The 16,516-nt window shown below is 43.1% G+C and overlaps 1 protein-coding gene across 1 annotated transcript in view; it reads left to right on the forward strand.

Moving 5' to 3' along the window:
* The window catches only part of ube2o (ubiquitin-conjugating enzyme E2O), a 51,765-nt gene extending 35,304 nt beyond the window's left edge, over window positions 1-16,461 (forward strand). Inside the window, exons 10-23 of the mRNA XM_085163822.1 lie at window positions 18-177; window positions 2,334-2,489; window positions 3,243-3,397; window positions 3,740-3,852; window positions 3,979-4,107; window positions 4,582-4,671; window positions 4,751-5,069; window positions 5,929-6,299; window positions 6,379-6,559; window positions 7,370-7,506; window positions 8,287-8,490; window positions 9,375-9,432; window positions 9,938-10,775; window positions 11,152-16,461. Coding sequence (XP_085019948.1) covers window positions 18-177; window positions 2,334-2,489; window positions 3,243-3,397; window positions 3,740-3,852; window positions 3,979-4,107; window positions 4,582-4,671; window positions 4,751-5,069; window positions 5,929-6,299; window positions 6,379-6,559; window positions 7,370-7,506; window positions 8,287-8,490; window positions 9,375-9,432; window positions 9,938-10,775; window positions 11,152-11,179 — 2,939 coding nt within the window. The 3' untranslated portion in view covers window positions 11,180-16,461. The remainder of the gene's footprint in view (window positions 1-17; window positions 178-2,333; window positions 2,490-3,242; window positions 3,398-3,739; window positions 3,853-3,978; window positions 4,108-4,581; window positions 4,672-4,750; window positions 5,070-5,928; window positions 6,300-6,378; window positions 6,560-7,369; window positions 7,507-8,286; window positions 8,491-9,374; window positions 9,433-9,937; window positions 10,776-11,151) is intronic.
* Window positions 16,462-16,516: the final 55 nt, after the last annotated feature.

A 16,516-nucleotide genomic window follows, 5' to 3' on the forward strand; every position in this document is an offset into this window, starting at 1 on the left:
TATGTTTCTCCCTGTAGGCGAGCACAGATCTGAACAGACCGACTCGAATCATCCCAACAATAACAACGGTCCCGCGGTTCCCGTTCAGAACGCTCCGGACTCGCAGAACGACGCCTCGGCTGAACACGGCGAGCAGGACGCTGATGACGAGGCTGCAGAGGAAACCGACGACACCAGGTCAGGGTCCTAGTTATTACCCTTTACAAAAACATTTACGCTGTCTAATTTATCTATAAGCAATTCTAAAATGCTCTAATATAATTTATTATAGCTTTGAGTCATTTTTATCCAAATTTAAGAAATTAAAAACTTGAGACAATCCTTGTCGGTTTCCTTTAATAATAAGAAAAGTATCATTTATAATGTAAGGCATAGGTGTCAAACTCTGGCCCGTGGGCCAAATTTGGCCCGCAGCCTAATTACATTTGGCCCGCGAAGCCATACAAAATTACTATTAGAGCTGGCCTGTCAGTATTATAGTGCATGTACTGCTAATACTACAATTCCCAGAATGCTCTGTTGGTGTTTTGGCGCGTCAGTCATGACGGGACCCATTAGCACCCTCTCCTCTGTTGACCATAGTCATAGCAACCATGCAAATACTGCCATGCTACCTATCCCAAAATGGAAAAAAGAAAGGCAGAAAACAGGAGCTTTCTGGACAGGTGGGAGAATATGATGAAAATCTGATAAATGATAAAATGATAAAATTTAATTCAGAAGGCATGTGTGCAATATTAAGTTATATATACGTTTATATAAGTTATATATATTGTTTAGTATTAAGCTTTGCTTGTTCCATATTCAGTTTTTCAGCAAAACTTGTTTGAGTCCATAAGAAAAGATTCCTTGTTATATTTGGAGGAAGATTTTTTTTCAATGAATATTAATGTTAGCCCGCAACTTTGATCCAGTTTTGAATTTTGGCCCACTGTGTATTTGATGTAAGGCAAGCCCTGATGTAAGGCATTGAATGAATTCTGTGTTATGGTTTGGTAGAATCTCAACGATGTCTTTTTTTTCCATCTTTTATTTCTGTGCTTTTAAAACAAACATCTATACAAACCACTTCTTTGTAGATGTTAATAATGTTAAAATTCATAGTTAATTCGTGTAATATTTAATTTTTTTTTGAAAACATAATTGAGGGCTTACCATTTTGGTCTAAAACTAAATGGAGGAGAATTAGGTTGACAGTAGGGAACGCTTTTAATATATATTTGTGATGATCCTCGTGAGTGGTTCAGTTACAGATTACAGAGGTTACAGATTTTTTTAATTTTTTTAATTTTTTTAATTTTTTTTTAAATTTTTTTTTATTTTTTATTTTTTTGCATTAGGAAATAAAAAGTCAGCTTTCTGTTATGTCGGAGTTGCTGCTGATTATTCTGCTTATTGTAATTAATCAGCTGAGATGCCCAGCAGATGTTTAGGTTCAGTGTACATCATTAATACAGCTGAGCTGCTTGTTAATTAAAATCAGTCGTGTGTGTTTGTGTGTTTACATATCTGTGTGGGGACCAAAAATTGTAAGTTTACTATGCTTGTGGGACCAACAGCTCTTATGGGGACAAAATTCAGGTCCCACGAGTTTGAAGGCATTTTGAGACTCACAATGTTGTTTTAGTGTCAGGGTTGCAATAAGGTTATGGGTAGGTTTAGGCTAAGTGGCTAGAAAAAGCATTATGTCAATTATGTCCCCACAAAGATATGAAAACACAGCGTAAGTGTGAGATTCTGGGGAAAGGGAGATATCGGACAGCTCTACACATTTTAACTCAGTATTATATTAAACTGAAAGGGATGGAAATGTGCTTTGTTGGAAACCAGAGAGACTAAAGCCTGGTTTAGAGAAAGTAACAGTTCAGCTGAATCATCGTGTCTCGAACCAAAGACGGTCCCAGGACATGCATGTTGGGTTAATTGGTGTCTCTAAATTGGTCGTGGACATGAAGACTAAATGCTTAGAGTGCACAAAATAAAGTGCTGTATGCTCGTGTGAGTAAACAGTCCAAAGTGGAAATTTGAGCAGGAAAAACTGCTCTAAATGTGACTTCAACATCACGTGGAGCTTAAAAGCTTCATGAATGTGGGATTGATTGCATATCTGTTGCACAGTTGTCTAAAATGTTTCCTGTATGTGTTGAGCGCATAAATTTATTGTTCAACACTGGACCCGCTTTGTTTCTCATCACTTTATTACAGTTCAGACCAAAGACATCACTCAGTAAACCTAATAATGCACAGCCTGACTGAGGGGGAAAAATGAGTTTTTGCATGCTTAATACACAGAAAATTGCTTTTGCATAAAGAACTTGTTTCCCTCGCTGCAGCTCTTTAACGTCATCGGCGAGCTCCACAGCCTCCTCTCAGAGCGGTGGTCTGGGAACCAACCGCAAGAAGAGCATCCCGCTTTCCATCCGCAACCTGAAGAGGAAGCACAAGAAGAAGAGGACAAAGTTCTCCCGCGAATTCAAGCCCGGAGACCGGTGGGTTAAAATCACAAATGCCGGCACACGAGAGTAAATTCCATCTACTTTCTTCTGTTTGTCACCAGAGTTCAAGCAGCTCTTCTGGCTGTTTAGGAACTTAGCAGTCCGCTGTTTATGTTTTTAGAGTCGTCTGTAAGAGACGTGGAATTGACACCAGTTATGACATCTGTTCCTGTTAAATTTGCAGCTGCTTTCTCAGAAAGACCTGCCATCTCTCGCTTTGACTGCATGTCTGTCCATCCAGCTCTCGTTAGTTTAAGGGTTTGCGACTTGATCCGTCAACTTGACAGACACAAGTCTTTCAGTGATGGTGTCATTTCCTCAACCACACAGACACACTCATACTCAGCTCACACGCTGCACATCCTTCATCTGTTTTTACTCCAAAATGCACACAGTGTTACTTTAGTCATCGGTGTGTCTGTAGGTGTGTTGTTGTTTTTTATGTTTTTTAACTGGTGTAGATGTTAATGGTGGAAGACACTGATGTAAATCTAAATAGGGCAGAAGTAAACATCATTGAAACATCCACATTCTTTTATTTGCTTTAGTTTTGAATATTTTAAAGAATAATCAATTTGAGGTTAAGTGTAAGAGTGTTCCACTTTTGTACTGCACACTGTTATCACAATGGATGCAGCAGGACCAGACGGATGGCAGTGAAGCAGGATAAAAGTCATCTGAGGAAAACTGAGAAATCGGAGAGAAGATTGAGGTCTCTGCTTTCTTTTTCTTTTCTTTTTTTTGCAGAGTGGCAGTGGAAGTCGTATCCACGAATACCACGGCTGATGTGATGTGGAAGGACGGCCGGGTGGAGAAGGGGATCAGATCGAACGACCTCTACCCCATCCAGCACCTGGACAGCCACGAGTTTTGCCCCGGCGACTTTGTAGTAGATAAACGACGTAAGGAAAAGCTTTTATCTCAGATTTGATCTCAGATTGGTGGGTATTTTTGTGTATGGGCCTCTCTGCCACTTAGTACCTGCAGTATGTAGGTCATTTTCTGTAACTGTGCCAAAGCGTCTCTGTAAAATGGCCTGAATACACCGGGATTTACATCACAATGGTGATGTTACAGCCATGTACGGTAGTGCCATTCTGCAAATGAAAAAGTTTTTATGTAGAATCCATAGAGGTTAACTTCACATCATAATATTCTTTAAAACGGGAATCCAAAAAGTACAGATATTTGTGTTTTACAGAGTTTACTTTGATCTCTAAGCTATGCATGTGTGCTCACCTCAGCCCAAGCGCTGCAGGACCCCGGGGTGTACGGCATGATCCAGTCTGGCGATCACAAAGGCAGAACGTGTGTGGTGAAATGGATCAAACTCAACTCCACCAGTGACGACGTGGAGGTCAGTCAGGAGGAAAAACCGCGATTGTGATTTAAAGCTTGTGAAAACGATCAGTGTTTGAATGTTTGTGGGCGACAGAGGTACGAGGAGAAATACGCTGTAAACGTTTGTTTCTGTGTTGTTTAGGTCATCGGTTTGGAGGAGGATGTCAGTGTCTACGACATCGCTGATCATCCGGACTTTCACTTCCGCACGACCGACATCGTCATCAGAATATGGAACTCGGAAAACGGACAGAACGACTGTGAAAATGAGGTAAAATGATGCGACACACGAAACACTCAGTTTCGTTTTGTTTTTTTTTTGTTTTTTTAAGAGTCATGAAAATGACACATGTTTTTCTCCTGGACTGTAAAGGTTATGAGAACTCAAATCCAGACGAATCAAGTCCACATGTTAAGCCCACCTTCTTTGTATGTTGAGGGCCTTCAGGGCTTCATTAAATAAGCTCAAGTTGTTATACAGAAAAATCGTAACGGCTGATTCTGAGGAGGTCAGGTGGAAATTTCTTTTCAGATTTGGGTGATTTTTACATGAAGTGAACCTCTACTGATTCCCAGCCTCGAAACAGTTTGCTTCTTTTGCACCTCTCCGTGGGGAAAAGTCATTATCAAATCCTAAAAAGGCTTTTTAGGCAGTACTTCACACACTAGCTGCTGCACTTTTGTCCCTCTTTGTCTTCATATTGTATTGTTGCTGATAATCGTCCCTATATTTGCCTCCTTTCAGACATCAGTCGGTCAGGTGTACAGGGTGGATGTAAGCAGCAAAGTAGAGGTGGTGTGGGCAGACAACTCGAGGACCATCGTCCTGCCACAGGTAAGCAATTGAAGCTCATTGTGATGTCTGCGTAATCGCAGGTGAAACGTTTGTTTCTGACCCCCGATCGCTCTTGCAGCACCTCTACAACGTGGAATCGGAGATCGAGGAGACGGACTACGACTCGGTGGAAGAAACGAGCAGCGTTCTGTCGACCGAGGAGTGGGAGGACGAGAGCGACAGCTGGGAGACGGACAACGGTCTGACCCCAGAGGACGACAGCCACGTGAACAACGCGGATGCCACGGATACTGCGACGCCGACCCCCACCCCCACTGGCTCCACGACATTCATCATCCCACCGCAGGAGGGCAGCAAAGCCGGGGTTACCAGCCCCACCAAAGGAGTCTCAGGAGAGGAGGGCGAAGCGTCTATGGCGAGTCCTGCTTCTGGTGGAGGTAGGAACTCATTGGAAGAAGTTTCATCCATACAAAAAAAATAGTCTGGTCTTACGAGCTTAGTTCAGACAGATGTCATCAACAGCTGCAGAAAAAAGCTGCTGGTTGCAGCTGGATGGAGCTGTAACCAGTCAGCCATTAAATGGACCATGTGACGAACCACAGAGAAACAGGAAACCAACAGATGTTGGTATATGAGCTCTCAGATACCTCTGCCATCAAACTTTATAGTGCAGTTCATGTCTTTAGGCAAGTATTATGTGTTCCAGTCACATGCTCCTCTAAAATTCTGCAAAACATCTCAGTATTTATCTTGATGGCATTTTCCTATATTATATTTCTCACCTCTAGTTGTAGTTCACTCTGACTCAACCACCATCCTGCTGCCTTAAATACTTGTTAGAGCAGCATGTTTGTTTATTAATCTGAAAATAACCCTCAACATATTCAAATTTTCTTCTTTTTTGAATACTGGATGCTAAAACTATGATACCTGGCTGTTTACAAAAAAATGAAATTAACCTATAAACTGAAGACTCGTGGATGTTTTTCATGCAAAGAGTGAAGATATTAAAAAATATAGAATGTGACGTCGTTTCTGGTATTTTGGTGGATTTTGTTGACCACATTTTATGGATTTATTTGCAGTTATTTTGACTAGTTTGTGTATATAAAACAATATATTTAAACCCCTTATAAAAAAATAAAAATAAGTCAAATGGAGCAAATACAATAAAAAATTTGATGCAGTCAATAATCAAACATCACACGGTGCTTTCGTATCAAAGAAACAGTTTCTGTATTGTGCTGTAAACTGCGTTTGTGGTCATTTTGTCGGCTTGTGTCTGAACCGCTGCAGGAGGAGCTGTGAACGGAGCGGAGAAACCCGGTAAGGATGGAGCCTCTCGGGGCTTCAGGGAGTTGAAAGAGGCGCTGAAGATCCTGGAGAGCTTGAAGAACATGACTGTGGAGCAGCTCTGGACCGGTGGCTCCCCAACCTCCCCGACCTCCGTCGAACCCACTTCCACGACTAACGTGGCGAGTTCGGTGACGCCGACGACCCAAGAAAAACCGACCAAGGAGAAACGCTTCCTAGACGATATCAAGAAGCTCCAGGAAAACCTGAGGAAGACGCTGGACAACGTGGCCATCGTGGAGGAGGAGAAGATGGAAGCTGTGGTGGAGGCAGTGGGGAGTGTGGGAGCAGGGATGGAGGCGGGTGTCAAACAGGTGTGTACAATCATTTTGCTCTTACCTCGTTTAGATATCTCCGCTCATTAGACCGCGTCTTACCTGTCGCTGCTTACAGGCAGAGAGAGCTGGAGATGAAAAGCCCCAGCAGGAGGCGCAGACACCCGTAGGTCAGCAGGAGTGGCCCAGTGAGATTCTCAGTGACACGCCGGTACTGTGCCAGCAGAGCGGCGGCAAACCTGGCGTGACATTTACCAGTGCCAAGGGGGAGGTGTTCTCGGTGCTAGAGTGGGCACCAGGTAAGACATTCAGATGCGTAACCTGTAACTTTCTTCACCTCCGCCTCCTCTTCCTCCCCCACGCTTGTTGTCTTTGTTTTACACCATCTGTCCTCCTCCAGATCTCCTTTGGTTTTATTTTCACCTCCAGTGTCTTGATCTTTACTGAACCTTGCTCGACTGTCTGAGGCAGGAATTTCTCTCTGTTAACTTTACAAAGAAAAACTACTGACAAACCACATAAATGCGCTGAGATGTTGCTGTTGGTTTTTCTCCAGAGCTGAAAAATGAAGTAAACTTGAAATGTTAAAAAAAGTGCACTTCCTTTAAGTTGGCTTCAAAAATAGAGACAACAGAAGTTTATTTACAGCCTGCTAGAAAACAGTTATGGCCTCTGCGGATGGTTTCCCAAACTCGCCGTAGCTGATAACTAAACACCCCACCCCCTCATCCAAATATGGTCAAACACAGCTGCGGCCAAAACACAGATGTTGAGTCCATGTTTGCTTTATATGGTTTATGGGCACAATCATCATCGGTGTAGCTGAACCTGTAAGTCCAGTAGAGACCTGCAGATCGTTCAGGAGGACAGAGGATGAACGGCAAATACAATAAATATACACGTCGTGTCAGAAGTGGGTCTTAGATCACCATCAGCCTGATCTGCTGCTTTAGGATTTATTTTTTTCCTGCATGGTTTTCACTAACACAGTCGCACCTGTGAACGCATCATTTTGTGTACTGAATGCTCAGTTAATTGTGTAGATTTCTTTCTTACTGTGGTCGTGTTCAGTCATCATTCATCGCCGTTCTCCTTTCTGTCTCTCACAGAAACTCACTCGTTTAAGAAAATGGAGTTCCAGCCTGCGGAGGCGAAGAAGTTCTTCAGCACGGTGAGGAAGGAAATGGCTCTGCTAGCGACATCGCTGCCTGATGGCATCATGGTCAAAACCTTTGAGGACCGCATGGTGGGTTTCCTGTCATTAATGCCGGGAAAGTAAAGCAGTGCATGCTTTTATTGTCATTTTTCAGAATTAAACTTTTCTGCTTTTCCTGATTTTCCAGCTTTGGTTTCTTCTCGGAAACAAAGTTTGTGAGCGTGTCTGAAGGCTTAAAAGGGGAGGAGCTAAATTGTGGATTATTTTGAACTGCAGGTTATGCAAAGCTAGTGTAGTGGAGTCAAAGAGTAAAAATATGAAGCAGGAAATGATCCTAATCATTAAACAGATTATTCTTCTTTAGTAACATACTCCAAATTTGGACGGTTTCATTTAATGCTGGAAAATCTGTAGATTTGCTAAAAGACACTAAACAAGGACATAAATTTACCACCACCTTCATATTTAGGTGAAATTAACCATTTGTAGATATGTAGTAATTCAAAAGCCTTTGTTTTTCTCCGCTGTATTAAAAAAATGCCTTCAGCAGAGACTTACATTTTTAAGTTGGAAAAAGTCATTTTGACAGCATAAAATGAAATTGCTGGTTCTTAAAAGCCTCATGATCAGTAATGGGCCTTTTTCAAACCTAAATGCCAGCATGAGGTTTAAAAGTATTAATAAAAGAATAAATATTTAAAAAATTACAGGGAATGAAAGGTAGAAGCAGCCAGGCTTTACTCTTACATCTGCTGCGCTGTACTTTGTTCTGCTATCTCATACGTATTCTCCTGCAGACGCCTGAACATCGGCCTCCTTTAGATTACAACATCAAACATGTTGTACTTTTCTTTTGTCGCTCCACCGCAGGACCTGTTCTCGGCTCTGATCAAAGGGCCGACTCGTACGCCCTACGAGGACGGTGTGTTCCTGTTTGACATCCAGCTGCCTAACATCTACCCAGCTGTGCCGCCTCTGTTTCGATACCTGTCCCAGTGCAGCGGCCGCCTCAATCCCAACCTCTACGACAACGGCAAGGTCTGCGTCAGCCTGCTGGGCACCTGGATAGGCAAGGTGAGTGCCGAAGGTGTGGACAGCCTCAAGATGGTCTTTGCAGCCCGAGCACATGATTCAGAGTATTCTCAGTGGACTTTTATCAGGTCACTGCAGTACAGTGTTCACCAACCTGTCCCTCTTCTTCATCACACAATCATAAACAACATCAGTGAAGTGTGTTTCTCCAAACTTCAGCCTGAAAGATTCAGTTGATCACCCTGAAGTGTTTTTGTTAAACCAGTTTAAACTTTTAAATTAATTGGACTTGGCAGTCAGTAGAGTCTTTCTGGTGTACCTGATGTACAAGGTGTCACATTTCAGATTTTCCTGATTGTAGTAGGTTGTTTTTTTTGTTTTGTTTTGTTCTGTTTTTTTTCCCACTGTTGCGTCAATGTGGCTGATTCAACCACTATGGATGATTAGAGTGGTGTGGATTTCAGGGTGGATATATGACTCTTGGCAACAGGGGGAAGGAAAAACTCCCTTGTAACGGGAAGAAACCTCCTACAGAACCAGGCTCAGGGAAGAGAAGAGGGAGACAAGATAGACAAGATAGTTGGAGACACGGAGAATAACACACATTTCTTTCACCTTTAATGAAAAGAATAGAGGGCTAACTTAGAAACAGCACTGTAACTGTAACCAACCAGGTTATAGTTACAGTTAAACTCTCAACATATGAACCTAAAGTACGAATTGTATAACTGCTGAATGTTTTGGGGTGTTCCCGTTTATTGTGTCCGGGCTGCACACACAGTACCTTTGGATGTTTTAATGTAATCTAATGTGAGAAAAGTGTAATCTGGGGACGACTTTACTTTAGGTTATTGTAGCGTTAAGTGAACGGTTCACTAGTCAGAGACGTCAGTGCTGAGCTGTTTTAATGCTGATGTGATCTGCAGGGCACTGAGAGATGGACCAGCAAGTCCAGCCTGTTGCAAGTCCTCATCTCAATACAAGGTTAGTGCAATCACACACCCACACACACAGATTGTGCATCCATCACTTAAGAGGACCTCACACTGACTCACTTTCATTTCCTCCAGATTTTCTCTCACCCTGGTCTAACCTTTACTTACTCTGACCTCTAAAGTTTGCATTCCTAACTTAACAAAGTACATTGTCCTCACAAGGAAGACACGTCCCCACAATGTGAACATGAGACTGGTGTAGGTCCCCAGATTGCTGTAATACCAAGAACACACACACACACTGCTGCTTCTCTTCTCTGCAGCTGAAAATGTTTTATTCATGTTTTCATTTGCTCAGAAGTTACTCAACTAAATATATCTGCCTCACACACAGACATGACACCACGTCCATACAACATCTGCAGCCTGCCAGACTAACAGAATCCAGGTTTTAAATCTCGGATATCTTTTAGCTTCAGATGTTGCAGTTGAATTAGCAGATTTCACAGTGTTGAGCTGTTTTTCACAAATCCTGATTCGATGTGTGCCTGCAGGCCTTATCCTCGTCAATGAGCCTTACTACAACGAGGCCGGTTTCGACAGTGACCGAGGCCTGCAGGAGGGATACGAGAACAGTCGCTGCTACAATGAGATGGCTCTGATCAAGATGGTGCAGTCTATGACGCAACTCCTCCAGAATCCCATTGAGGTCTTCAAGCAGGAGATCCAGGAGCACTTTGTTTCTAATGGCTGGCGGCTCGTCCACCGGCTGGAGTCGTGGCTGGAGCTGCACGACTCTGCGGAGCGAGGGCAGGCCGCACACCCGTACTCCAGGGCTCAGCACTCCAAGGACCGACCTTCATCTGTGGAGCCTCTGGATGAGCAGCTGGCCCTGGGATCGGGGCCCGTGGCGGTGGCCCACAGCAGCCCCGGTAAGGCGGGGGAGGAGGGATACACGGGAGCAGGCGTCACCAGTATTATGGAGGAGGAGTTGGAGGATTCAGGACTGAGTCCCTCCACCACAGCAGCCTCTCAGCAGGAGCTGAGCAACAACTCAGACTGCGACAGCAACCTGGGGAACAGCTCTCTGGGCAGTGAAAACAGGGGCAGCGCTGCGGGGCCCGGTTCCGTAAGCCGCACCGGGACGTCCGAGTCGGGTTCTGCCGCAGCGAGCGCAGGAGGGGCGGGATCCTTGGGGAGCCAGCCAGTGGTGAGACCAAAGAAAAGGAGAAAGAGCTACCGAAGCTTCCTCCCGGAGGGCAGCGGTTACCCCGACATCGGCTTCCCACTCTTCCCGCTTTCAAAGGGATTCGTGAAGAGCGTCCGAGGAGTGCTGCATCAGTACCGAGCTGCGCTGGCAGCCGCCGGCATCCCCAAGCACACAGAGGACAAGTAAGTGCCTCCTCATCCTTTCCCAGTATGCCACTGCACTGTTCCCTGCTCCTATTCCTCCTCTTCTTCTACCTTTTCATCCGCCTCAAGCCGTCGAGGAGGATCCATTACTTGTTGTCTGGGAGAGGGGGGCTACAGCTTTCTGTCTGCTGTACCCCTGTCCAGAGCTGCACTAAGCCCCCAGCACTGCCCACATTTTTAACCTTTACCTCCATTTCTTAGTCTTTACTGCTCCTGCTGCCCTGAACTCCACAACATTCTGCCTTTTCTTACCCCCATAATCGAACCACGATTGCAAGAGAGCCGCACCTTTGATCGGGAGTGTGAGCGGGCTCTGCTCGGGACGACGATTTGATCATGTTTTTGTTTCCTTCAGTGTCCCTGCAGACGAGTGTGAAGCATAAAGAGCGACTCACCCACCTGCATACACACCTGAGGGAGCTGCCTCGTCATTCACACACTGTCATCTTTTCATGGATGCAGGTAAAAAAAAAAAAGAAAAAAAAAACAGAAAAGAAAAAACAGAAAAGGGGGGGAAAAAGTGGCACCAGTAAGAACTGTGGTGGCGTGGATGCAAAAAAAAAAAAAAAAAAAAGAGAGAGTGAGATGAGAAATCAGTGCCATGTCCTCTCCTACACCCCCCCTCATGATCCCACTAGCCTCCAGCATCCTCTGCCGTAGGGGGGGGGGGGGGGGGGGGGATTTGCCGGATGAAGAAGTAACTGGGTACCACTGAAAAACTGCACAGCCCAGCTCCCGGTCAGCGACGGGTCGACTGCAGCTATCTGTAGCACTACTGATGTTATCACTGTACCATCCTGCACTACAACGAGCGAACGAACGAAAGGACAATCAAGTTTGGGAGAGGCGACGCGCATAAAGCCACTTTTTCTCACCGGTTGTTACGCTTTCTGCCAAATTCTCTCTGTTCACACACTCACGCGAATCTTCACAGAAGAACAGGCCGAACGTCAGTAAAACTGCCAACCACAGACCACTTCTACCACCGCACGCTCGCTGGCATCTTCCTTCGCTCATCACCGGACCACGCGGCAAACATCGAGTGGCTAAGTTTACATACGAATCAACCTCCGGAGGTTTGTAGCTGTTTGGTGTGCGTGCAGAGGAGCACGGGGCGCGGACAGTCGGGCGAGTGTATGTGGCGCAGTTTAGTCGGAGGATTTATCAAGGCGGTTCGTACGCCAACGTCGAACTTTTGATCCATTTCAGGTGGTTTTAGTCACTGAACTGTAGTCAACCCCACATCACTGCAAATGACACAACTTAAACAATGAAAAACGACAACAACAAAAAATCCACACGGCATCCATTCCGCCATCTCATGTCAACATGTTGCCTTACTTGAATTCTTCTTAATGATCTCTTGTGTACAGAGCTGCTTGTGTCTTGCTTTACTCATTAACCCACGCAGGCCTGGACACGCATTAAAAACCACTAAAATCCTGCTCCAGTGTTTTTTGTTTTTGTTTTTTTCCCTTCTCTCATTCCCCTTCCCACCACTGCCGTGTTCTGATTCGTTCCCTCTCCAAACTGCACGTGCCCAGTTGAATTAGATCAGAACGTAAACTGCAGTCGAGTATGAATGTTTGTTGATGATATAATTAATCTGCCTAATTGTTCATTTTTAGTTAGTTTTCTGATTCAAGTGGCCAATGGGATGACGCCTCTACAGTAAATATCTTACATTTGGATGAAAGGAGAAAAAAAAGGGGGTTTTAGCTACAAAGTTTCCACAAAGCTGTGAAACTCAAACCTTTGGGTCCAATCGTGCTTCCTGAGGAAATCTGCATTCTGTGTTTACAACTTTTCAAAGAATTGCATTCGTTACTCTTATTCTACTAAATATTATTAATAATTATTATTATTGGACAGGTCAGACATGCCCTGTGATGCTTTAATAGCGCTGCCTGTCCTGATCTTTGATGCTGAGAAGTGTTTGTGGATGAGAAAGCAGTAACAGAAGAGTATGAAAGTATAGAACCGACAAGCCAAGAGCTGCTGCGTTTAGAGACTTATAATAATTAATAAATGAATAAACATGAGGGTATTTTTTGTTTTGTATTGTCTTCCATTTTTTTACCCCCCCCCCTTTTTTTTTCTTCTTCCCCCTGTATCAGATGTGGAAATCAGGCATCCATGATTTGTTTTCCTCTTCTCAGATTTTACTTTTTTCATGATTTCACTGCCTTTAATGCTGCCTCTAGCATCTTTTCTTCCTTTTTTTCTTCTTTTTTTTTTTTTTACCTCCTGTCATCATGCTGCTGTTCGTAAAATGTCGCACATCTCAAGAGGAGCGTGTTTCCCTCCCCGGCTCCACAGAGAACCAGGAGGTGACATTACTCCCGCCATCTTCATCTTTCGCCCTCTTCCTCATTTATCAACAGAAGCATTAACAGAAAATGTGAATCCATCTCTAGATCTCAAAATAAAAGTCCGAAAGGATATCAAGCCCATGACGCTTTGTATAATTTTCTGTGTATGTGTGTATATTCTTCAGATTGAAACCATTATTATTATTATTATTATTATTATTATTATTATTATTATTATTGCGAGAGGTTTGTTTTACAGCCAAAGCATGTAACATTGTTGCTTTAAGCCCTTCGAATGGGCTACACACAAGACTTGACTGTACGATGTCTACATTTCCACAGTGGCCTGTTATTGATATAATATTTAAAAAAACAAACAAAAAAAAGGAACTCAAAGTTATAATTTGTAGCCTGATTCCCTCTGTACAGACATCATGACTATATTGAAATATATGAATACATACAGTATATATTTAACACAAACTTGAGTTGTGATGAGTCGGGGCGTAGAGTATGTACAAAATGCTGAGTGTGTATTGTACTTATTGTTTCATCTTTTTAATGGTTTACTTTTGTTGCTTTAAGACGACTGTACAGTGATGTATTAAACTTTGCAAGCATTACCATAGAAGCTTTGTGGCTTTATTTGTGCCAGATACAAAAATAATAAGGAAATCACCTGGAAAGTACAAACTCGGTAATGAATGAATGTTATTAAAGGCGACCTGCTCCACTTTTAACCTGTTTCTCTGTCAGATACAAGCTCTTACAGTGACTTTTTTTTATTTAATTTTTTTGTACCTGTATGATGTCAGAAAGAAGGGGGGGTCCTGAATATCATTATCTTAGGCACAGAAGCTCCACCCACCTGCTGTTCAAACCTTCTGTTTGCAAGTTGCAGTCAATCAGAAAAAAGTTGGGTTAAAGGGGGAGGAGCTAAAAGGTCCAGTGTGAATCAAGCCTGCTGCTGTAGTGGAGGACATGCTGGAAATGAACAGGTTCAATTACCTGTGTATCCAAACCCTGATGCAGCTGTGAAAGGGAGAGAAAAACAAAGTATGCAGGTGTACGGAGAGGCACGGATGATCTGTCTTCTTAACGCTGGATTATCAACCTGTCTGGAGTGAACTTTGCTTCTTGTCCATTGTTTGGATGAGCTCCAGCCTCACCTGTTATCCTACTTGGACAGGTGATTAGGAAGTTGGTGGTTGAATGCACTGGTCTGACTGGCTTTTCTCTTTAAGAAATTGGTCCCTTTTCATTGGGTTGAATTAAAGAGTTATGGCTGCTGTAGATATGAATATGGCAAAGCCTCGGGGCTAGTTCAGCTACACTGCCTCAAACACACGAATGGTTTGAAACATTGAGAGATGCTGTGTTGTAGTTTTTGTTTTGTTTTTGTTTTTTTCCTCTAGATGATGAAGCTGAAATGCTCTCAGACCGGGTGGAGGTCAAAATGAAGGCGCCAGCGTCTCCTGGTGTTTAAACCAAAATAAATCTGTATCCGTGAAACTGAGATTTCGAGTCAGCAGAGGCAGAAAATTTAATAAAACAAACTGATTTTTCTGCAGCCCATCAGCTGAGATTGTCATAATTTTGGGCTCTTGATGAGTTCTTCTTTTTCTAGGGTTGGGATGATTGTACATTATCTTTAATCATTTTAAAAAACAAGAATTAGGTGCGCTTGAATTTATGTTGGATTTTCTCTAATCCACCCAAGGCTAAAATGTATCCGCCTTTATCTACTTAAAAAGAATAATTGTGTGTTCAGCATCAGTGTGTTGGAAGATCTGTGTCCATGTTTCAACTGTCTAGCTCTTGATTTGAGGGGTAGTCTTTCTTTATTATTCCACCACTTTGTGTCATGTACCAGTACCACAGGCAGCAAAACGGCCCAAAAGCATGATTCTACCACCACCATGCTTGACAACTGGTACAGTGTTCTTTGAAAGCCTCACATTTACTCCTCTAACCAAAAAGCTCAGTTTTTTCTCCTGAAGGCGTTTGGCTTGTGTGGGCAGCCGAGTCGAGCTTGAAGATGACGATTTTGGAGTAGGGGCTTCTTTCTTGGTTGGCACCCTCTAATAACTCCTGCAAAACCGTTCCGGGAGTTCCCAATTCAGGGCAGGCTTGAGCTTCAGTGGCTCCTGGATTGTTCCTGAACAACCTAACCAGCTTCCTCTCATCTGAGGATGGCTTCTTCCAGATCTTGGTAAAGTGGAGACATATGAACTCCACAATTTCAACAAATATTTAATTATCATATTTACTCAAGATTAATATAACTTTTTATCAAAAGCCCTGAATGTGGAACATTTGTCCTCCATAATCCTCCCTAGGGTGGATTTGAGTTGGACACATCCCTTATTAACACACCAGATCAGAGGTTTGCAGCGCTGCATACCTACCCACTCATTTTGGTCCAATGTCAGAAATTGTAAAGCAACTTTGACATTTAATCTTAAAGAACTGCATTGCAGGTTTCCTGTCAGTGATCGATTATGTCTTCAGGTGTAGTTTTGAAGCAGTAACACACCTGAGAGTAAACCTGCAAAATCACCCTGTGATGCAGGACGCATGACCCAGTCATGACTTGAACTTTTCTCCTTTGAGTTTTCTGTCCTTGTGCAGGTGATGATGATATCTTCCTCCTTTGTATTCAGGCCACGTGGATGCAATTACTGTGTCCCTGACCTACATATAAGATGAGCTGTGCAGGCAAACCTTTCAGTTAACATCTGATTTTTGGAGAAGCTCATCCTGGCAGCAGGAAAGAGGAGGACGCAGCCAGCGTTTCACAAACCAAACACCAGTTTGTCTTTTTTGTCATAATTCAATTTATTTGTTTCAGTCAAAAGCACGTCAGTAGAGTGATTTGATTAGTTTAGAAAACTTACATTCGTCTAAATGGAAAAATAGATCTCTCTTAGAGTAAAGAATCAATCATTCAATAATCAGCATGACTGAAAAATAAAATAAAATAAAAACAACTCATCTTCCCTTTACCGTAAACTTTGAAACACAAGATGACAGCGGTTCAGAAGCAGCAGATAAAGACAAACAGCAAATCGTCAGGTCCTTCATTGCCCTATCACTCACTTGGATTTTCAGTCACATCGACCTACAGAGGAAAACTGGTCTGACTCTCCATGTATGGGCTCAAATTGTGATCATAAAAAATTTGTACATATTGTGTATGATCAGAGATCGGTCAATAAGATTATTCAAAAGCAGCAAGTTAACTGCACTGCCGCACTCAAACCACCGGGGGGCAGCACAATCAAGGCACATAAAAACTACCACAGGACAAAAAACATTTGACTGCACTAAAAAAAAAAAAATTAAAAATAAAAGATGTAAGTGCTCTAATGGACTCTGCATTAGAAAAAAAATTAAATGTTACATAAT

The sequence above is a fragment of the Neolamprologus multifasciatus genome, chromosome 6 (genome assembly GCF_963576455.1).
Source record: "Neolamprologus multifasciatus chromosome 6, fNeoMul1.2, whole genome shotgun sequence".
Lineage (NCBI taxonomy): Eukaryota > Metazoa > Chordata > Actinopteri > Cichliformes > Cichlidae > Neolamprologus > Neolamprologus multifasciatus.